The sequence below is a fragment of the Lepidochelys kempii genome, chromosome 1 (assembly GCF_965140285.1).
Source record: "Lepidochelys kempii isolate rLepKem1 chromosome 1, rLepKem1.hap1, whole genome shotgun sequence".
In the NCBI taxonomy this organism is placed as follows: Eukaryota; Metazoa; Chordata; order Testudines; family Cheloniidae; genus Lepidochelys; species Lepidochelys kempii.
The window spans coordinates 52,078,721-52,103,201 of NC_136380.1; the positions used below are offsets into that span (position 1 = coordinate 52,078,721).

General features: G+C 43.0%; 1 protein-coding gene across 3 annotated transcripts in view; it reads right to left on the reverse strand.

Moving 5' to 3' along the window:
* Positions 1 to 24,481, reverse strand: part of DCLK1 (doublecortin like kinase 1) — a 332,848-nt gene that overhangs the window by 132,674 nt on the left and 175,693 nt on the right. For all 3 annotated transcript variants that reach the window (XM_073341871.2, XM_073341880.2, XM_073341902.2), the window contains exon 4: positions 22,097 to 22,196. In XM_073341871.2, coding sequence (XP_073197972.1) covers positions 22,097 to 22,196 — 100 coding nt within the window. The remainder of the gene's footprint in view (positions 1 to 22,096; positions 22,197 to 24,481) is intronic.

Here is a 24,481-nt window from a genome sequence, read left to right on the forward strand (position 1 = left end):
TACAGGTCTAGAAAAACATGACCTATCAGGGAAGATTGAAAAATTAGGGTTGTTTAGTGTGAAAAAGCGAAGACTGAGATGGAACATGATAACTGTTTTCAAGTACATAAAAGGTTGTTACAAGGCAGAGGGAGAAGAATTGTTCTTTTTCACCTCTGAGGATAGGACAAGAAGCAATGGGCTTAAATTTCAGCAAGGGAGGTTTAAGTTGGACTTTAGGAAAACTGTCGGTAATTAAGCACTGGAATAAATTGCCTATGAAGGTTGTGGAATCTCCATCACTGGAGATTTTTAAGAGCAGGTTAGACAAACACCTGCCAGGAATGGTCTAGATAACACTTCGTCCTTCCATGAGTGCAGGGGACTGGACTAGATGACCTCTTGAGGTCCCTTCCAGTCCTGTGATTCTATGAAAACTGCTAAGAAATAGCTGAGTATCACCAATTTCTACTCCCAACTGGAACACCCAACTTTGACTATCTGCTCAGGTCAAAAAGGGGCAACAGTACGATATTTACTGCGTTCCAGTCCTCCAGTGTAGTAACCAGTACTTACATATCAGCTGATCCCATCGTGGATTGTGATAGCCCATTTCCTCACCTCTCATCTATTTAATGGATATTAAGGTGCGAGTAAGAACGAGAGCATGACACCATGCAAGGTCAGTGACAGAAGGAAACTATCCCACATGCATCTTGCTTCACTGAATCTGTTATTTGGTAAGAGTGCAACCCCGAAACCTCCAAGGTGAGGGGTCTTTGTCTGGACTAATGGGGAAAAAAGGGTAGTGACTCCTTTAAGGGTACTCGCACTCCCTCAGGGGTCAGGAGACTGGGATGGCCAAGAAAAGAAAGAGAAGACATTACCTGCAAGAGAGAGTGGGCACAAGGGGACCCAGAGGTAAGGCTGGGATCAGGTGTGGAAAGCTGGGTGGCTGACAGCAACCCCCCGCCAGGTGGAAATGATTAAGGAAGGAATCATGACCTGCACTGTATGAATTATTGCTGGATAGTTCCCAGAAGAGTTACATAATAAAGTTACAGCCTAATTAAACCACCTCCCTTGAATCTTGTCTTTCTTTACAGGTGTCCAAGACAATTCCTCCTCCCAGACCATGTGTCTTCATTAGAAACTCCCTTGCCTTGTTTTTCTGCTGGTAATCAATCAGTCACAGTCCTAAATGATTAGAAGAGTGCCAGAACAAGATACACAAGAGATTTAAATTCCTTTGCTTTCTAATTGCCCTCCCCTTGCTAATGAGTAGCAACCTTGCACCTTCCTCACATCAGCAAAAAAAGAGGCAGTCACAGGTTCTTTCCCGATCTTGCTTCAATCCATTTCAAGACTCTACAGGATTTTCCTTCCATAAAACAAGTGTTATAATTTTTCCCAAACAAAATTAAAAAGATAAATCTCCAACTGAAGAACTGCTGAATTCAAATCACAGCCGCATGACACACCCCTACGTGTGTTCAATGCCATGGAAACTTTCTTAATTCATAGTCATCCTTAAAATATTCCACACAGAACATTAGCATACAGTCCTGCAATGAGCTATGCTATGTGAAGAGTTCCTTTGAAGTGTGAAGAGTTCCTTTGCACTGAATTGACATGCATCACACTGAATTTGTAAGGGGAGAGGAGGAGGAAAGGAGAATCCACTGTTTCCATAGGTTTGTTTTTTGGAGACATATGCCATTGTACCAGTATTCCAGAATATGTCATAAAAGAGGGTGTTTACAGTGGACTTCACTGGAGCCAGTATACAGTGGTTTTGTACTGACATCTTTGCAGTAAGGTTACTATGTATTTTTTATATTTAATATTCCTGTGCTTGTAAACAACGTATATAAATATGTATGGCATGCACACCTACCACTGATGTACTGTGCTTCTGATTTCAGCACTTTGAAATATTTTCCAGGTTGTTTTTGACACTCAGCTGGTGTGCGAGAGTTTGTGTTTGATAAGATTAAGAAAAAAAAAGCTTTAATGAATAGTAAGGATGAATATATTATCCTCATATGCCTTTAGAAAGTTTGCTACTTTCTAAAAGCTAATGAATTATTAATTTTGAATAATTATGCTCTTTCAAAGGATCCTGATAGTATAACAATCTGTGGACGTTTCTGGTTAGAAAAAAATGTGTGCTTATTCAAAGCCTTTTGGTATCTCTCCCCCTCTAGGACCTAAAATATCCAAGTATAAGAAGTGGGGAGTCAGGGTGTTCTAACGTGATATTACACTAAATACATTTGTCCCAGTGCAGGAACCTCTGAACCAACCAGCAACAACTGATGAAGAGTCAGGTCTTTGGGGCACATTCTAATAGATGGCATGGTACATTCAGGTTTTCAAACTAAATGATGAAGCAGAGAACTCTGAAAAGTCCATTTATCTTGAAGGTACATCATACAAACTCATGATGATGAGAGAAAATTGAAACTTCTTTGTACTACATGGTGTGACAAAGTTCCTCCTCTGCCTTGGCGAGTCCTGCGCTTATTGGCAGATTTGCTCACCTCAGAGGTTCACAGCAGCCCTCAGTTTGGCCACTTTCGTGGCTCAAATCTGCCATTCGCTCAGTTAGCCTCATCACTGGCCACCATGGGGGAAAGAAAGAAGAACAATCCCCGCAGTCTCTGCTGATCCACCTAGTAGATCGGGGAACAGGCCAGAGACCTTCCCCTCTGGTGGAACCCACAGTCCAGGTCAACTCCTCCGGTATCAAGTAGAGAGTTGAGGGAATGGAGGGATGGGGGGAACCCGGGCCCGCCCTCTACGCCAGGTTCCAGCCCAGGGCCCTGTGGATTGCAGCTGTCTACAGTTGACTCCTGTAAAAGCTGCGTGTCAGCTACAACTCCCTGGGCTACTTCCTTATGGACTCCTCCCAACACCTTCTTTATTCTCACCACAGGACCTTCCTTCTGATGTCTGATAATGCTTGTACTTCTCAGTCTTCCAGTAGTACGCCCTCTCACTCTCAGCTTCTTGCACCTCTTGCTCCCAGCTCCTCGCACGCACATCACAAACTGAAATGAGCTCCTTTTTAAACCCAGGTGCCCTGATTAGCCTGCCTACCTTAATTGATTCTGGCAGCTTCTTGACTGGCTGCAAGTGTTCTAATCAGCCTGTCTGCCTTAATTGTTTCCAGAAAGTTCCTGATTGTTCTGGAGCCTTCCCTGTTACCTTACCCAGGGGAAAGGGACCTACTTAACCTGGGGCTAATATATCTGCCTTCTATCACTCTCCTGTAGCCATCTGGCCTCACCCTGTCACATAAGTCAAAGAATTACCTGGCAAAGGGTCATAAAGTGTTTCTGTTTGCAAACAGTTCAGATTCCAGTTGTCCCTAGAGTAGAAATGATCCATGGAATATAATAAATACAAAGAAGAATGGACTTGGCCAAGACTACAAGTATTTTATTTTACATTAAATTTCCTATAAAAACTAATGAGTCAATTAACAACAGAGAGGAAATGAATTATAACAAGATGGACAAAAAAACCCAAAAACTAGAAAAGGAAGGCCAATCTCAGAAGTACTCTGAAATCAAAAGAGGAGGTTACTTACCTGTAACTGGAGCTTGTTACAGGTTCATGGTTCCTATTTGGATTTCAATCATGTGGGTGTGCATGTGTGCCATCCATGCGCCAGAGCTGGAAGGTTTTTGTAGCAGTATCCATTGTCCCACATGGGTGTAATGTGTCCCTTCATTCTCAGCCGAGGGCATAATAGGCCATGTGGTTTGGCGTCTCTCCAGGAGCCTTCTTACCACTGAGCAGTCAAGTCCACAACAGAGGGGATGGAGGGCGGATATTGGAATCCAAATACAGACCACCCATCTCAAAGAACCTCCAGTTACAGGAAAGGAACCTCTTCCTCCTCTTCTTTGAGTGAGTCCCTATATGGATTCCAAATGTGGGTGAGTAGTGAGCAGCGTGGAGATGGGTACAAGGATGTTCTCAGGAGCGTGGTCTGTAGTATAGCGCAGCTCACAGCTGCATCTGTAGCTGCCGCTTGGGTGATAGCATAATGCGACATGAAAATGTGTACGGAACTCTACGTCGCTGCACGACAAACGTCCTCTCAAGAGATGTTGGTGAGATGAGTCAATGTGGCTACTTGTGCTAGTGTAGAGTTTGCCATGATGACATCGGGGGCATTACATAGTTGAGTGTGTAGCATTCACAAATGCACCTGGACATCCATTTGGAAATGCACTGTGAGGAGAGGGGCTTAGCCATTAAAATGGTCAGCAATCACTACAATGAGTCTTGGTGATGGGCTGAAGGCATGGGTTTGGTGAAGTTATAATGTCAGTGCACATCAGATGTTGAGGGATGGAGCCCCCTGTCCTTGTGGGAGGTGCGGGGTTTGGAGCGGAATTCCGGGAGGTGGATACACTGATTTAGGTGGAACTCCGACAGCACTTTAGGAAGGAATTAAGGGTGGAGAGGTAAGGAAACTTTATCTTTGTGATAGATGATGTAAGGGCAGGTCAGCCATCACTGACCCATCTAGCCAAGGTAAGAAGGTTAGTTTCATGGAAAGATGGGAAAAGGAGGAAGTTGTCAAAGGCTCAAAGGGTGGTTTCATGAGAGTGAAGAGAATGAGATTAAAGTCCCATGAGGGTGTGTGTTTGAGTATGGGCAGGAAGGTGTTCAGCAGACCTTTTAGGAAGTGCATGGTGTTAGGGTGTGAACACAAAAGCACTGCCCATCAGGGGGAGAAAGGCACTGAGGGTTGCTAGGTGGACCCATATGGAGCTGAGTGCTAGGCCCGACTGAGTTTGAGAAAGTAGTCAAGGATAATAGGTATGGCTATCATATGCAGTGGGCATTGGTGATGGTGAGCCTAGGAGATGAAGCGCTTTCATTTTGTCTTGGAGCAGGCCCTGGTGGATGCCCTCCTGCTCTAGGTAAGGAGACATCACACTGTGGTGGAGCACGCTCTGTCTATTCCCGAGTTCATCCAAAAACCAAGCAGTGAGGCGAAGAGGGCCAGAATTAAGATGTCAGAGTCGGCCCTGGTCTTGCATGAGGAGATCTGTTAGCATGCAGACGTGCAGTAGTGTGTGGGTGGAGAGGTTTAGGAGGTCTGAACCAAACTGATGTGATCCTCACAGCCCCATTTTGGCCACAGTCGCTTGATCCCGGCGGACCTTGGGCAGGACTTGTGGAAGAATGGGAAGGGGGGGAAGTCATAGTGGAGGGACCCTGTCCACGGAAAGAAAAGGGGGTCACCCTGTGAGTACTCCCCCACAGTTTGCGGTTTTCTCAGGTGGCAAAGAGGTCCCAGTGCGGGGTGCCTCACTGGCAGAAGAGGCACCGGAGTGTGGCATCCTTCAGCTCCCACTTGTGGTTCAGTGTGTCCGGCTAAGCATATCTGCCAGGGCATTTTGGGTGCCTGGGAGGTATGTGGCCTGGAGTTAGACTTGATATTTGATGCTCCAGTCCAAAGGTGGATGGATTCTGAAGAGTTAGGGAGACTTGGCACCACGCTGTTTCTTGATGTAAACTACTGCTGCAAAGTTGTAGGAGAGTAATTGGATGTCCTTGGCCTGTATGAGGGGAAGAAATACTAGGCAGGTGAGGTGGACCGCCCACAGCTCCAGGACGTTTATATGCATCCTGGCTTCCCAAGGCATCCAGACACACTGTGCAGTATGGCAGTCGAGGTCAGCTCCTCAAACCATGAGGAAGGCGTCTGTTGAGAGCATGGCTTGTGGTGTAGGAGGTTTGAAAGGAGTAACAACCAGGACCTGGGAAGGGTCAAGTCCACTACCCATGAAGGACATCAGCACTTGCCAGGCGATCAGGATTTTGCTGTCCAGGCAGTCGTGATGTGGAAGTTAGGCATCTTTCATGTCGAGAGCCACAAACCAGGCTTCTGGGGAGAGGGAAAGGATACAGTAGAACCTCAGACTTATGAATTGACCTGTCAACCACACACCTCATTTGGAACCAGAAGTACACTATCAGGCAGTAGCAGAGGGAGGTGGCCGGGGGGAGAAAATACAGTACAGTACACATAAATGTAAACTACTAAAAAAATAAAGTGGAAGTTTAAAAAAGACTGAATACGGTAAGGAAACTGTTTCTGTGCCGGTTTAATTTAAATTAAGATGGTTAAAAGCAGTGTTTTTCTTCTGCATAGTAAAGTTTCAAAGCTGTATTAAGTCAATGTTCAGTAGTAAACTTTTGAAAGAACCACCATAACGTTTTGTTCAGAGTTCCGAACAACCTCCATTCCCAGGTTGTTCATAACTCTGAGGTTCTACTGTAATCGATGTGAACGTCATCATATGGAATTTGGATTTCTGGATAAAGGTATTGAGTACTCGAAGGCCCACTGCCCTTCTTGGGATAAGGAAGTACAGGAACTAGAACCCCTTCCCCTGTAGCGAGGTGAGACCAGCTCTATGCTGCCTTTGAGGAGAAGAGCGTCAGCTTCTTGTTGGAGGAGGTCTTGATGGGAGGAGTTCCCCCAGGGGACAGCTGTGGGGCTGATGATGTGGAAGCGACAGGAATTCTATATAGTATCATGGTGGATGATCTCTAGTACCCAACTGTCCTTGGGGATCTATTCACAGCAGCAGTTCTAGGTGACTGAGAGTATGAGGAGTCACATCGGACAACCCCCAAGGTCCACGTGGTGTGGGTGGTATAGGCAAGAGACATGCCTGTATCAGCAGATCCTTCCTGCACTTCTCCTTATCCTCTGTGCCGGGGAGTTTGGGAGCCGGTCCAGCAGGATTGGCACATGACTTCTCACCTGACCTGGCACGGCTCAGGGAGGTCATGCTGCATTTCTGAGCAGTCCTGAAAGGGGATCTGCTCTTATGCCCATGGCCATGTTTCTTGGTCTCATGGTGGGTCTTGCCCGACTTCCTTGGTACCGCCGGATCCAGTGCTGTGGAGGTAGTTGGAAGGGCTCTCACCACAGGTGATGGACACTGCACTGCCAGTTCCACCGGTCCCGGATCCCAAAGCCAGCACTAAGAACGTCCAAAAGTGAAGTTCTCTAGTTTCCCGCATATGGAGCAGGAATGACTTCCAGACAGTACAAATGGGCCACAATGTGGGCCTTGCCGAGGCAGTACAGACAATGCTGGTGCTCGTTGCTCATAGAAAATGAACACAGGCAAGAGGCACAGTTTTTAAAGCCTGGAAGCCATGGCATAGTCCCCAAGAGTGTGTGGGTGGGGGGACTTCCCCAAATGGGGGGTGGGGGGAAGAACTATGCAAACTTAACTATAACAACGAACACATACCAAACACAGTAAAAAAGTTATCTACAACTACGTACAAGAAAAAAAAAAACAGACGGAAGGTCACCCTCTTAGTTAAGCTAAGAGCACAAAGGAACAGGGGTTCTGACTCAGGCCATATGGCAGTAAGAGGGAACTGGACAGGCGTTGACCCGCACAGCCTATTATATCCTCAGCTGAGAGCATGAGGGGATACACGATGCACATGTGGGTCAGTGGACACTTCTACTAAAACCTTCCAGCTCCAGCACATGGCGCACATGCGCACCCACGTTTGGAATCAATATAGGGACCACCACTTGAAGAAGTTTGTTCTATTTCCTCAAACTACAGTTATATCATCTAGCCACTGAACAGCTTAAAGGGCCTCAGAGGAGACTGAGTCACAGCTAATTCATAAGACACAACTACTTTGTAGGGTTTTTTTTCTTTTATTTTGCAATCTTATCAATGTGAAATGAAAGGATGGATGAAAGTCCCTCCAAGCACACTCAAAGCAGCTTAACATAGTCAGGAGTCATTGCCTTGAGAAAGCAAAAAGAACAGTCCTGTTCTGTGCGCTTGAATGGGGCACCACATAAGCCTCAGATGAGGCTCCTAGGCTGCAAAACAAGAAGTCATATGTGCAAAAGCAGGTATCACATGAGCAAGTTAGGGGTTCAAGTGCTCACAAAACACTTATGAAGATCTGCATACCAATTTTACTTGCTTTATCCATAGTCATATACATTAATTTGTGCATGGAACTGCCAGTTAGAAGCAGGACCATAATCTTTTTGCATTTGAAAATATAACAGATACTTAATGTTGGGGAGAAGAGCTACTCATTCACAGTGACAACACTTCCTCGCAATGATCAATTCCAATATCCCAGTGTCTAAATTAAGTCCAAGAGGTTATGATACAAAAAAGAATAAAATACTGTTACAGTTAAAAAATGAAAAATATAAAAGCAAATACATTCTGCCTGCATTTCGGCATTAACTGATCACTGTTGCAATAGCTGTAGGGTCATCACTATAGTGGCTGATTTCATGCTAAGGACACCTTCACATTTGTTTCCTTTTATTTAGAGCTGGTTGAAATTTTGACACTAATTTTTTTTCCAGTTTGAAAAAACACAGTTTCATCAAAATTGAAAGGTTTTGTGAAAACAGTTTGATTTCAGTGAAGTTTTGATCTTTTGACCAAAAGAATTGACAAAATTTTCATTTAAAAAAAAATCAAAATTATCTGTGAAAAAGTTCCAAAAATAATGTCATTCAAAATATTTAATGGAAATAACTCTATTTTTTGAACAGCTCTCCTTTATTGATTAATGTTTTAGTCCAACAATTAAAGAATGTTTGCTTCAACCTACAAAGTGAATTAGCTTCAACTTAACTATCCTATTTGATTGGCTTTGATGACAGGCTACAGTAATATAAATGCTAAGCAATCATTTTCTGTGACTAGACAGAGGTAACCTTTTGTTCACAGAAACATTCATAGGAAGTGTCAGCTATGTAAATATGTATGCAAATAGTCTGCGTGAAAGTGTAGGCTGTTAAGTGTCCATGTGGTTCTTTTGACTCTCTGATGGCCTTCCTCCTGTTTATAAAATGTTTAATCATCAACTCAGGGAGCAGAATCAGTGCCTTATAACTTATTGATCACGCACACCTACACTGCACAGATAGCTCGGGAGGCTGTAGAATCCTCATCACTCAAGGTGATTCATTACAGGTTAAATAAACTACCTGTCAGGGATGGTCTAGGTATACTTGGTCCTGCCTCAGCACAGAGGGATGGATTATATGATTTCTTGAGGTCCCTTCTAACCCCATATTTCTGTGAAAGTGTGTTAGATAAAAAGATGAAGTGCATTACAGAAATAATTATGACACATACAATACAGAGAGACATAATACCAAATAGTCAAAGGCACAAACAAAGCAAATAGCTTGCAAATATAGTGTAGGATTATGAAATATGTATGATTGCATAAAGCATTCAAAACATTCAAATAATGAACATATTTATAAAATAATCAAAATGCTAGTGGATAATTCCTGAAGAGGAAAAAAGGCTTTATTTAATAGATTATTATTCACTATTATATCAACAGTGATTTTTATACAGCTAACAGTCTGTTCCTAACATTTCAACTTCGAGAGGTCAAGAGAAACAACCTCTTTTTTAAACAATTAGCTGCAATTCAAGATATTTTTCAATACCACAAGAACCAGAGCAAGTCAATAATGAGCTGTAGTACTCATCATATACTGCCACAAAACTCGGAGTGGGACAGTCTTGCATCATGTAGGAAAGTGTACTGAGGAGAGTTGTCATTTTCTTAAAATAAAAGTTCTCTATATACAGTAAAAGCCTAGCTCATCACGCCCTAGTTTGTTTCTGCCTCATATACAGAATCTCTCTCGCTCAAGCCTGGCAGTTGGCAACATATTAAAACATCACATTGAACTGGAAAACTGTATATGTATGCCTCTACTGAAAGTACAGTTATATCTCTGAGTCTCGAGAACCCATGGTAATTTTCTCGCTGCCAAAGCCAGCAGGCTCCTTGCTCCTGCATCCAGCCAAAAAGCTGCTCAACACATCAGCCTGTGTTCTATAAATCAGAGCAGATGGGGATGGTGATTGATTTTTCCCTTTCTCCCTTTCACAGGCAGGACATAATCAAGGTTACAGGAACTTACCAGGTATAAACATGATACTTCTAACCTTTTTTTTTTTCCTTTGTGAAATAGTAATCAGATTTTCCTGGCACAATGTTTTCTCCTGGCAAGAGGATGTAATAAAGCTGCTGGCTCAAAGAACTTAGGCTAAAGAGTAACATTGGCCAGCAAGTCAAGGTGAAATAGGTTTCAAAGAGTCCAGTCTTATTTCTTCCCTAGAAGAGTATCATTTTCATCACTGTTTCCATTAACATTAATATCTGTTCTTGTCAAGTGATCTGAACTTGTTTTTGCATCCACCCATTCTATATTTGTTGAACTCTGCTTGGCAGCAGATATTAATTTGGACTGTTTTGCAGTAGCCTTTTTATAGGAGGTGTCTCAATAGGAGATGAACAAGACTTTTACACTTATACTGTGTGATGCTTATAGCTTCGAAGCACTGAACCAACTTTAGCAACAGATGAAACTTAAACATATTACATCACCAAACCACACAACTTTTTACAGATGTTTTACAGCACTAAGAAAGAAGATCTGGCATTGGAAGTTTGTACAAACTCAGGTAGACTCTAGATCTAGCACCATAGGCTCTCTGTCAACATAAAGTGGTATTATAACAAGCTGTCCTCTTGCCATTACTCTATTCTTTCTATTTATATTCCTGTTTAAGAACCCCATGTTCATCAGGCAGTTTTCATCAGCAATCCTGGCAATTTTGGGCTCAAAGGAAGAGTACCTAAAATAGTGAACTATTCATGCTCCTGCCACAAAGATGACTATAGCTATATTCTAAGGTATCAGATACACTTGAAATTGGAAATTGGAGGGTTGGAGAACTGAGGAAGTTTCATATTTGCTTGATAATCTGACTGAAGTTGAATGTACTTCATTGATAATCCCTTTTTTTTTCTTTGTTTGATCATTTGCCGCACAAAAAGAGTCCTGAACTAGGAGATTTTAGTGCATATATTTGATGTTAATGTTTTGCAATCACAAGATGACACCCTGTGTGTACAGGTCCTTGGGAAAGCCAAGACAATGCATAAAAGGTATTTGACCTTTTGCCAGTTGTTATATAATCCTATTGCCAGCAAACAACTTCAGAAACAAGGTCAGTACAGCTCCTTGACTGAAGTACCTGGGCCTCCCACATAGCAGCTACTACAGCTGCATATGTGGCTATATATATCACAGAGGTAATATAGCACAAAATCAGTATTTACGAAGTGCCAGTTTTCTTTAAATATAGAAAGTAGGTAGATATCAGAATGTTCCGCTAAATTTTTAAATAAAATCAAATAATGAACAGAAATACCATTTATTCACTGAAGTTTGGAAAACCATGAATATCTACTCCTCAGTGTTAAGATGAACCCACCCATAGTCTTTGGCTCAGCTATACTCTTATTCATGGAAGGATGAGCTACCAATTAGATCAAATATTGATATGGTTGCCAGGAAGTCTTGTGGTGGGGTCTTTATTTACTGTGTATTTTAACAGGATGAAATCTGAGTACCATACCTAGAAGGTTAATGTCAAGGGACAGAGAATCAAAGCACTTACCATGCAATACAGACTATATATTTCCCTCTAAGAGGAATGAATAACTAAAGGCGCTCCCCCAGTTGATCACTGATGGGTATGCAATGCCTTTTCATGTCAGATTAAAACAAGTAAAGGAAACATTGAGCTAAGGATGGGCATTTTTTCCTGATAAAATAGGAATAAAAGTAAGCAGAACATTAAAGTTCAAAAAAGCTTTGACTATTAATTTCCCACCCTCCACCTTCAGTTTCTTCAAGTCATGCTCCTCTTCACTTCCTTTTTTTAGGCCAAACTAACAAGTATAGTTCTTATGAATTGGCTGTAATCAGGAAGTACCAGAAATGTAGTGAAAAAACCTATTGGAGTGATATTTCCAGCAGCTTTCCAGGGAAGCTGAGGCAGACCTGCCAATTCTCACCCATTTGGAGCGAAACTCAATCATTGCTAATAATCTTAATGCAACTCAGACTTTTAATAAATAATTTTTGCACTGTTTCATAACAAACTTTTTGGAAAGCTCACTTATTTAATCTGTAACAGCTTGAGAGCCCTAGGGAGATTAATCTCTGGAAAGTGTGGGTAGGTGTGTCAGACATCAACTGTAGGCTACTTGGGCAAATTCAGCATTGTAAAAACCTAAGAAAAAATGCTGAACTAATTAAGAGGCTGCAAAACTTCACACCCTTCAATGAAACAAAAATGTATTTTGGGGTCAGATTTTATTATGTTTACTAATTCCTAACATAAAAACTGTGACTGTTCTTTGAAGCTCTCTATATTTGACAAGCAAACACAGTGCCCCACTAGCACATGAGGATTTACAGCTTATTTTTATTTTGTCCCTAGACAATAAAGGTTTAAGTGTAAACGTTCCAAAAACACACACTACATCCTTGCAGACAGGATGCTATTATGTCAGCCAAATTGAACTATAGAGAGTCAGGCCAAGTCGACACTTTGATAGGAGACCCACAAAACATCTACATGAAGGAGTTTGGGAACGTAGCTGCCCCTTTTCCCTCCAAAAAGGAGTACTTGTGGCACGTTAGAGACTAACCAATTGATTTAAGCATAAGCTTTCATGAGCTACAGCTCACTTCATCGGATGCATACTGTGGAAAGTATAGAAGATCTTTTTATACACACAAAGCATGAAGAAATGGGTGTTTACCACTACAAAAGGTTTTCTCTCCCCCCACCCCACTCTCCTGCTGGTAATAGCTTATCTAAAGTGATCACTCTCCTTACAATGTGTATGATAATCGAGTTGGGCCATTTCCAACACAGATCCAGGTTCTCTCCCCCCACCCCACCCCCAACTCGATTATCATACACACTGTAAGGAGAGTGATCACTTTAGATAAGCTATTACCAGCAGGAGAGTGGGGTGGGGGGAGAGAAAACCTTTTGTAGTGGTAAACACCCATTTCTTCATGCTTTGTGTGCATCAAAAGATCTTCTATACTTTCCACAGTATGCATCCGATGAAGTGAGCTGTGGCTCACGAAAGCTTATGCTCAAATAAATTGGTTAGTCTCTAAGGTGCCACAAGTACTCCTTTTCTTTTTGCGAATACAGACTAACACGGCTGTTACTCTGAAACTTTTCTCTCCAAGTCAGCACTGTACAAAGGTTACAGAGTGGTGCTAAGAGACACTGTGCAGGGGCAGATAAGACAAAATGGCGGTCCTGGTCATTAAAGATCACTTGGCTCTCTTCACATGAGTAAGGGCAATACTTAGCACTACTGTCCTGGCTACATTCCAGCTTGGGAAACTGTACTGCTGCCTACTAAATTGCCCTTGCATCTTCAACTCCTGTCCTAAATTTGTCTGTTACTGTTCAACAGTTACCATACTGCACCTCAGAGGAGGCTACAGTACATGTCAATGTAGGACAAACCAATCCTTGTGTAAAATGTTCACATTAGCTCTATAATGAAAGGTTCTATACTGATGTAAGGCGTGTACATGTGAGTGCGTGCATGTGCTTCAGAATGTTAACTTTCCTTGCTTACCAGTATGTATTACCTATTTTTTCACACACATCTCCCAGCTTATAAAATAGGTACTGATAAAGGATTTTCCCCACCCTCCAAAAACTCAAAAGTCTGGATCCAGATAAGCAACAACAAAAAACAAAAAAACCCAAAAACAAAAAACAAAAAAACCTCCAAACCTTCCAATTCAATTAGTCAGACAAATACAAATCCATTTTCTATTACATGTTGAATATATATATATTATATAAAGATCAGAAAGTAGTAATTCTTAAACATATCTACAATGAATATCTGTGCATTTCTCCTTATTCTAAGTAAAAGGACTCTCCTGCTAGACTCAGATAGTATGTTATAAATTATTTAAAGAGGAAAAAAAGGTGCTGAAGATACATTCATCCAGCTGCTGAGGAAAAAATCTGGACAAGGAGAAGGAAAAACAAGCCCTTTCATCGGTTCCTGAACTACATCACAAACGAATGAGATAATTGGCAGCCCTTTTTATTTTTATGTTCTCCTTAAATATTACACCTTGGACTGGCCGCTACCACCACCAAACTAATACTGGTTACTGGGGAAGAGCTGTTTGGACGCGTCCTTCCCCCCAAAATACTTCCCAAAACCTTGCACCCCACTTCCTGGACAAGGTTTGGTAAAAAGCCTCACCAATTTGCCTAGGTGACTACAGACCCAGACCCTTGGATCTTAAGAACCATGAACAATCCTCCCAACACTTGCACCCCCCTTTTCCTGGGAAATGTTGGATAAAAAGCCTCACCAATTTGCATAGGTGACCACAGACCCAAACCCTTGGATCTGAGAACAATGAAAAAGCATTCAGTGTTTTACAAGAAGACTTTTAATAAAAGATAGAAGTAAATAGAAATAAAGAAATCCCCCCTGTAAAATCAGGATGGTAGATATCTTACAGGGTAATTAGATTCAAAAACATAGAGAACCCCCCTAGGCAAAACCTTAAGTTACAAAAAAGATACACAGACAGAAATAGTTATTCTATTCAGCACAATTCTTTTCTCAGCCATTTAAAGAAATCATAATCTAACACATACCTAGCTAGATTACTTACTAAAAGTCCTAAGACTCCATTCCTGTTCTGTCCCTGGCCAAGACGACTACAGACAGACACAGACCCTTTGTTTCTCTCCCTCCTCCCAGCTTTTGAAAGTATCTTGTCTCCTCATTGGTCATTTTGGTCAGGTGCCAGCGAGGCTACCTTTAGCTTCTTAACCCTTTACAGGTGAGAGGAGCTTTCCCCTGGCCAGGAGGGATTTCAAAGGGGTTTACCCTTCCCTTTATATTTATGACACGCCCCCCAAATCTCAGCTAGGGTGAAACACTGGCTGGGATTTCTTCCTGGAGCTCTAGGAAAACAGAGTTAATAAGACACATGCATCTCTAAATATACTACCAAGTACATAAAGACTAACAATATTTTCCACATCTCAAGGACGATTTTAACCAGTTGATTCTGGGAAACTTTCACGGGAGAGTGCATCAGCCACTTTGTTAGAAGCTCCTGAGATGTGTTGGATGTCGAAATCAAAATCTTGGAGAGCTAAACTCCACCGAAGAAGTTTTTTGTTAGTTTCTTTGACGGTGTGAAGCCACTTTAGTGCAGCATGGTCGGTTTGCAGGTGGAAACGCCGTCCCCAAACATATGGGCGTAGCTTTTCCAGAGCGTAGACAATGGCATAACATTCTTTTTCAGTGACTGACCAGTTGCTTTCCCTCTCAGACAGTTTTTTGCTGAGAAACACTACAGGGTGGAATTCTTGATCAGGTCCTTTCTGCATTAAAACTGCTCCCACACCACGCTCGGACGCATCTGTGGTTACTAGGAACGGTTTGTCAAAGTCTGCGGCCCTTAGTACAGGGTCAGACATGAGTGCCGCTTTAAGCTTGTTAAAGGCCTTCTGACACTTTCCGGTCCACTGAACAGCATTTGGCTGTTTCTTTTTGGTTAGGTCTGTCAGTGGGGCAGCGATTTGGCTGTAGTGCGGTACAAATCGTCTGTAATAACCGGCCAAGCCTAAGAAGGATTGAACCTGTTTCTTTGACTTTGGGACAGGCCCCTTTTGGATAGCATCCACTTTGGCCTGTAGGGGGCTGATAGTTCCTTGACCCACCTGGTGTCCAAGGTAAGTCACTCTGTTTAGGCCTATTTGACACTTCTTAGCCTTAACAGTTAGTCCTGCCTCCCTTATGCGCTCAAGGACTTTTTGTAGATGTTCCAGGTGGTCTGCCCAGGAATCCGAAAATATGGCCACATCGTCAAGGTAGGCGACTGCATATTCTCCTAATCCCGCTAGGAGACCATCTACAAGTCTTTGGAAAGTGGCGGGTGCATTTCGCAGCCCGAAAGGGAGTACATTAAATTCATACAGCCCGAGATGTGTGATGAAGGCTGACCTTTCCTTGGCAGATTCATCTAGCGGTACCTGCCAGTACCCCTTGGTTAAGTCCAAGGTAGAGATGAACTGGGCCCGTCCCAGTTTCTCTAATAGTTCATCAGTGCGTGGCATGGGATAGTTGTCTGGGCGAGTTACAGCATTTAGCTTACGGTAGTCCACGCAAAAACGTATTTCCCCATCTGGTTTGGGAACTAGAACCACTGGAGATGCCCATGCACTTTCAGAGGGGCGGATTACACCCATCTGTAACATATCCTGGATCTCCCGTTCTATAGCAGTTTTAGCTTGAGGAGACACCCGGTAAGGTTGGACCCTAATTGGGTGAGCATTACCTGTGTCAATGGAGTGGTATGCCCGTTCAGTCAGTCCTGGGGTGGCTGAGAACGTTGGCGCGTAGCTAGTGCACAGCTCCTGGATCTGCTGTCGCTGCATAAGCCCAAGGGTCATAGAGAGGTTCACCTCTTCCACACCACCAGCACATTTCCCTTCGTAGTAAACACCTTCAGGCCACTCAGCGTCGTCTCCTCCCTGGGCTGTAAACTGACAAACCTTTAATTCTCTGGAATAAAAGGGCTTTAGAGAATTAATATGATACCCCTTAGGCTTTCGGTTGGAGGTGGGGAATGCTATGAGATAATTAACAGCTCCCAGGCGCTCCTGGACCACGAATGGCCCTTCCCACGATGCTTCCATTTTATGGGCCTGGAGCGCCTTTAAGACCATGACCTGGTCTCCTACTTTGAAGGAACGCTCTCTGGCATGTTTATCATACTAGGCTTTTTGCTCTTTTTGAGCATCCTGTAAGTTTTCTCTAGCAAGGGCTAAAGAGGTTCGGAGGGTGTTTTGTAGGTTGGTTACAAAGTCCAGAATGTTAGTTCCTGGAGAAGGTGTAAATCCCTCCCATTGCTGCTTCACCAACTGCAATGGCCCCTTAACCTCGCGGCCATATACAAGTTCAAATGGGGAAAACCCTAAACTGGGATGTGGTACAGCTCTGTAGGCAAAGAGCAACTGCTGCAATACTAGGTCCCAATCATTGGAGTGCTCATTTACGAATTTACGTATCATGGCCCCCAAAGTTCCATTAAACTTCTCCACCATGCCATTTGTTTGATGATGGTAAGGAGTGGCAACCAAGTGATTTACCCCATGAGCTTCCCAAAGGTTTTTCATAGTTCCTGCCAGGAAATTAGTCCCTGCATCTGTGAGGATGTCGGAGGGCCAACCTACCCTGGCAAAAATGTCTGCTAGTGCCTGGCACACACTTTTAGCCCTGGTGTTGCTTAGAGCTACTGCTTCCGGCCATCGGGTGGCAAAATCCATGAAAGTCAGTATGTACTGCTTTCCTCTGGGTGTCTTTTTCGGAAAAGGACCCAGAATATCCACAGCTACTCACTGAAATGGAACTTCAATGATGGGGAGTGGCTGGAGAGGAGCTTTGACCTGGTCTTGGGGTTTTCCCACTCTTTGGCACACCTCACAAGACTGGACATAGGTAGAAACATCCTTGCCCATTCCCTCCCAGTGGAATGACCCCCCCAAACGGTCTTTGGTCCTGTTCACCCCAGCATGGCCACTAGGGTGATCATGGGCTAAGCTCAAGAGCTTGGCACGGTATTTAGTTGGAACTACCAACTGTCTCTGAGGATGCCAGTCTTCCTGGTGTCCCCCAGAAAGAGTTTCCTTGTATAAAAGTCCTCTTTCTACCACAAACCTGGATCGATTAGAAGAGCTGAGAGGCGGTGGGTTGCTCCGTGCCGCCGTCCACGCTCTCTGGAGGCTTTCATCTGCTTCCTGTTCGGTCTGGAACTGTTCCCTTGATGCTGGAGACATCAGTTCCTCATTGGATTGGGGACATAGGCTTGGTCCCTCTGGAAGCGATATAGGGGATGGAGCTGTTTCTGTTGACTGTGAACCGCTCTCCGCTGGTGCACTATGTTGGGATTCAGGCTCCGGCTGAGCCTCTTGTGTAGGGTTATCGGCTGCTGCCAGTTCAGGTTCGGTGGGGCCCTCTGGTGTTGAGGTTGCAAGTACTGGATTCAGTGCTGGCACGGGGTCTGGTGTTGGTTGTTTGGCTGGTTCCGGTTCTGGGACTGGTTCCGTCTGGGTCTCTGGGACTGGATCCACTACTGCTGTTGCAGACATTGGCCTGGGGTCCGGGTCCATCACCTCTGACCGGGCCCTGATAGAAGTTTCCGGAACAGAGCTAGGCCTCACGGCTTGTTTAGCCTGGCTGCGGGTGACCGTTCCCACCCTCTTGGCCTGCTTCACGTGATTGGCCAAGTCTTCCCCCAACAGCATGGGGATGGGATAATCATCATAGACTGCAAAAGTCCACATTCCTGACCAGCCCTTGTACTGGACAGGAAACTTGGCTGTAGGCAAATTGAAAGAGTTGGACTTGAAGGGTTGAATCGTCACTTGGATCTCTGGGTTGATTAAATTGGGGTCCACTAAGGAAGCATGGATAGCTGACACTTGTGCTCCAGTGTCCCTCCACGCGGTGACCTTCTTCCCGCCCACACTCACAGTTTCCCTCCGCTCCAAGGGTATCTGGGAGGTATCTGGGCCTGTGGACCTCTGGTGTGATTCCGGTGCAATGAACTGTAATCTGTTGGGGTTCTTGGGGCAGTTGGCCTTTACATGCCCCAGCTCGTTACATTTAAAACATCGTCCAGCTGACGGGTCACCGGGGCGAGGTGGGTTGCTGGAGAACGGGGTGGTGGGACGATAAGGGGTCTGGAGGGTTCTTTGGGAGGTAGGTGGGGCTTTGGGCGGCCCCCGGTAATAGGGTGTGGTCTGGGGTGGTCCCTTCTGGTCTCCGCTCCAACTGCGACCAGTTTTCTTCTTCTCTGCCACCTCCACCCATCTGGCTCCAATCTCTCCTGCCTCGATTACAGTTTTGGGTTTCCCATCTAGGATGTATCTTTCTATTTCCTCAGGAACACCCTCTAAGAATTGTTCCATTTGCATTAGGAAGGGCAAATTTACTGGAGATTCAACACTTGCTCCTGATATCCAGGCATCCCAATGTTTCACAATGTGGTTGACATGTCTGGTTTCCACCTTAGGGCTCGGAACCTCCGACGAGACTGCTCGGGTGTTATCCCCATTCTGACTCTCGCCTTGGATTTAAACAGTTCATACTTGTTCATATGTTCTTTAGGCATTTCAGCTGCCACCTCAGCTAAGGGTCCACTGAGCTGCGGCCTCAGCTCTACCATGTATTGGTCAGTAGAGATGTTGTACCCAAGGCAGGCCCTTTCGAAGTTTTCTAAGAAGGCCTCAGTATCATCACCTGCCTTGTAGGTGGGGAACTTTCTGGGATGGGAAGTGGTACCTGGAGAAGGATTGCTAGGGTTTGTTGGTATATTCTGCTGGGCCTTTATCCTCTCCATCTCCTCCACATGCTTCCTTGCCTCCATTTCCCTCTTGTGGGCAGCCTCCTGTACCTCCTTCTCCAGCCGCATGAGTTCTATCTGTCTTTCATGTTCCCTTTGTTTTTCCTCAGCCTGAAATTTGGCTAATTCCAGCTGTAGTCGAGCCGAGGATTTGGCCATTCTAACCTCTCTGTTTTTAACTAACTTTACACCCGAGGTTTAGAAATAAACAAACAAAACTTGGCTGTAAAATTTTGCTGTGCTGGAATAGAATACCTATTCTCTGATAGTGATTGTCAGCCTACAGAAAAAGACAATTCCCTTGTCTCTGCTCTGGGCCCAAATTAAAGCAAAAAACCTCCAACTACTTGGGAACCTGCTTACCCAGCCCAAAGAAAAAAAAATTTCTTTTCAAACCTGTGCTCCTTGTAAAACAAAAAAAAAATCAAAATCCTAAAAAAAACCCTGCCACTTTTGTCTCCAGGCAAATGGGTAGAGCACACACCCCCTATTTACTTTTAGGAAGAAAAGAAAAAAAAACCTCTGGGTTGGAAGACCGTGAATTTCCCTGCAGGAGTTAAGTACCCTGCCTCCAGGCAAAGAAAACCTGCAATTCACAAGATAATCCCCTTTTGTCTCTGCTTGGCCACAAAGCAGAGAGAAACCAAGCTGCTTTCAGTTTCAAAGCTGCTTTCTGGTCTTCTTAAAAATTCCTTTTTAAAATCTGTACTTCTAGTTCAAAAAATCTCAACTGGATCTCAAAATGATTTCAGGTTAATCCCACCACTGTGCCACCATGTCACGGTTCCTCCCCCACTCTGAACTCTAGGGTACAGATGTGGGGACCTGCATGAAAAACCTCCTAAGCTTATCTTTACCAGCTTAGGTCAAAACTTCCCCAAGGTACAAAATATTACACCTTGGACTGGCCGCTACCACCACCAAACTAATACTGGTTACTGGGGAAGAGCTGTTTGGACGCGTCTTTCCCCCCAAAATACTTCCCAAAACCTTGCACCCCACTTCCTGGACAAGGTTTGGTAAAAAGCCTCACCAATTTGCCTAGGTGACTACAGACCCAGACCCTTGGATCTTAAGAACCATGAACAATCCTCCCAACACTTGCACCCCCCCTTTCCTGGGAAATGTTGGATAAAAAGCCTCACCAATTTGCATAGGTGACCACAGACCCAAACCCTTGGATCTGAGAACAATGAAAAAGCATTCAGTGTTTTACAAGAAGACTTTTAATAAAAAATAGAAGTAAATAGAAATAAAGAAATCCCCCCTGTAAAATCAGGATGGTAGATATCTTACAGGGTAATTAGATTCAAAAACATAGAGAACCCCCCTAGGCAAAACCTTAAGTTACAAAAAAGATACACAGACAGAAATAGTTATTCTATTCAGCACAATTCTTTTCTCAGCCATTTAAAGAAATCATAATCTAACACATACCTAGCTAGATTACTTACTAAAAGTCCTAAGACTCCATTCCTGTTCTGTCCCTGGCCAAGACGACTACAGACAGACACAGACCCTTTGTTTCTCTCCCTCCTCCCAGCTTTTGAAAGTATCTTGTCTCCTCATTGGTCATTTTGGTCAGGTGCCAGCGAGGTTACCTTTAGCTTCTTAACCCTTTACAGGTGAGAGGAGCTTTCCCCTGGCCAGGAGGGATTTCAAAGGGGTTTACCCTTCCCTTTATATTTATGACACATGTTGAATATATATATATTATATAAAGATCAGAAAGTAGTAATTCTTAAACATATCTACAATGAATATCTGTGCATTTCTCCTTATTCTAAGTAAAAGGACTCTCCTGCTAGACTCAGATAGTACGTTATAAATTATTTAAAGAGGAAAAAAAGGTGCTGAAGATACATTCATCCAGCTGCTGAGGAAAAAATCTGGACAAGGAGAAGGAAAAACAAGCCCTTTCATCGGTTCCTGAACTACATCACAAACGAATGAGATAATTGGCAGCCCTTTTTATTTTTATGTTCTCCTTATGCGCAAGACAACTTACGGTTCCTTGGCTGCTACTCATGGTCCAGCACTTAGAAACATCCTTTAATAAAGGGTAGGCAAGTTCAGACCAAAAACATGTTTTCCTCTAAAGTCTATTTGCTCTTGTGAAGTTACACAATCAGATTCCAAGAGACTTTTACATGAACACAGATTTCATTTAGTTTTCTGTGGGGAGTTTGTCTTAATTTATCATTATTAACTGGCTTCCATATACAACATAGCTTCCTTTTTCATGCTAATTCTGGGGTGTTACCAAAATCCAGATTCCAAAAATTTAAGATGGGAGTGCCTGGGAGGAAAGCACTTACTGGGGTTGGGAGGAAGAGACAATTTTAAGCAATTCTGTGATGTCAAACTAGAATAGATGTACATGGGAGATAAGCCAAGAAGGATAAGTAGAAGATCTATGACCATTCAAATTTGATTTAAAATAAAGACCATATAAAATGGGAGTTTAACCATTCACACCACCCCCATTTCCTATAAAAATTACTATGAACTTGTTTTCAATAGGGATTTGTTCTGAGTTAGCTGATAATTGGCCCTTATTAAGCCCATCATAAGCTTTCAGTTATTTTTGTTTTCTGTATTAGAAATCAAAATTAAAGAAGAGACATCCTGATTTTGTATCTAAAACTAGTATTGTAGTCTGAGCTGACACCATTTTGGCCTTATTTTACAGGCTAAATAAGATCTGGAAAGCTACCCCACACTTTAATATTGTGTCTTTTTTAAAATGTGCTATTTTCTTACCACTTTCATCTAGCAAGAAATCATCCTGGTATCGGAACTTTTCTGGTCCACATGCAATAAAAATGTCATCATCACCAAAGAAATCCTGAAGGCAGATCACCTGCAAAGGAAAAGGAAAGGAATACATTCAACATGCAATCTTTCATAATAATAATAACAATAAATTCCTCCAAGTCTACAGCTGCATGAACACTCTTCAAGTCTAATGAAATCAACCAAGATTCTTCTCCAGAGAAGTTTCAAAGCAGAGCTTTGACTATCTGTTATGAGTAAGAAACATTTTTATGGACATTGCTGGAAGAGAGATCTAAAGAAGATAGCATGATCTAAATGTCACATTTACTATAAGATGTATCACTATGGTATGAGGTTAGAGCCTTTTGTTTCCATATGAGGTTGCAGTCAGTAGCTACCACATAATTAATTTGCTTTTACAGTTCACATTTATATTCTTTGACAGCAGGTAATCAGCTAACAGTTTTTCAGGCAAAATTTACTGTGGCTATTTCAACAAAAGCTGTGTGACAATGAAGATATGCCTTGTCAGTTTCCCCCTAAAAGGGGGAAAACCCCATTTTAAGCAGTTACATATTCTCTGCCACTATCTCCTTCACCTCCTCCAAACAGCAACCCATAGAAATGTGAACCACCTCCTAGCAGGCATACCTCTGAGCAATCAGGTCAGTACCAGCCAGGAATTTGACTTCATGTTGAGCAAAAGATTTTTTAAAAAAAAAAGAGCTGATATAGAAAGTCAGAATCGGGGTAGGGTAGATTAGTGTTCATAGCTGAGATGTCCTTACCCAAAGCCGTATTTCATTATATTCACTCTTAACTTCACTTTAAATAAAAGGTTTAATTTTTCCATTCTCTACAATTATTTCGCTAGCTCCAGCAAAAGATTGGCAGTGTTCCCAAATTCTGTCTTTTGGCCATTTTGATCCTGTTTTGACAACTTCTAAAAACAAATTAGAAATCTAACTACCTTTTAAAAAACAGAGGGCACAGTGTGAATTATATAGATTAGATTAGAGAAGAGCTTTTAAAGTTATATTACTTGTAATATCCTTTTAGGAACCTCAACATCATTACCTCCTGGTGATTTTATTCTTTTTGATGTGGTAAACAATGATATTCTTTCTGGCTGCCCCACATCTGGCAAAGAACGCGGGACCACATTTTAAATTTTTTTTCTTTATAGAACACCTTAAAACTAAATTTTTTGGTACCAACATCTGGACAGAAGAGTTCTATGAAAAGCGTTCATTTATCCAGTCGTGCTGCACCGTCAGCAAAGGGAGCAGACTCACTTTTTATGAGTTCCACAATAATATGGGAGAGCAGGTGAATTCAGAATGACAAGATTGGAAGAGGGCCGATGGCAGAAATAGGAGATGTAATGGTTATCAAGAGGAGAAGAGAGCTGCCCCACTGAACCACATCCCCCTACCATGCAAAGCAGGAAACACCTGCCTTCAGTGTCTACTTCATTAAAAGATCCCTATGTGACCAAATTAACCACTGAGGGTGGGTAGGTTTCTGAAGGGATTGTTGTTCTTGTTTTTAGCAGAGGAACATTAATGACTGAAAAGCCAATGGTTGTACATCTCTCATGCAGAACCATGGTACCACACCTCATTGGGAAGTTCAAAAGGCTTGAGGATTTTTGAAAGGTAACAGTCTATTTACATGGAGAACCTTAAAAACAGATCGATAGATGGATAGACACCTTTTGACCATGGCAGATTTGTGACATAGAATGCTTCAGGCTAGATCAGAAGCAGACAAAAAAGGAGTAACTGAGATGCAGTAGTTTGTATCTCTCCACTGACCTGTCACTTAAGCAGCGTATAGAGTTCACATTTTTCATCCTTACCTTCAAGTCCTTAAACTGCATTTCTATCTAAGTTTTCACACCACACCCATCACCTTGGCACTGGAGCACTAGCCTACATGTACCACCTAACCTCTTATTGTGTTTTCCCCCCACAACGTATACTACACCAATGATGCCAGCCTCAAATACCTCTTTTGTCATTTCTTCCTACTTCCCAACTCTGCTTTTTTTTCCACACTGCCCCCACTCATGGCACACCCTTCCTAAACAATTTGCAAACCTCAACCTTCTCTTCAGTCAAGTTCCTTTTAAAACACCCATCCTTACCGCAATATTCACAAACGTACTGAGTTTTAGAACTTCATTTAAGAAGTACCAATAGTCTATTTCCACCTTGTTTCCTGAGTGTGTATCTTCTACGTTTTATATTTTATGGGGGAATGGCAGACTTTACTTGTGTCACACGCCCACTTGCCCCCCTCAGTGGGAGGGAGATCAGCATTGTATATTGCTAACGTTGTTGCAAGTATCACAGGGCAATTTGGGAA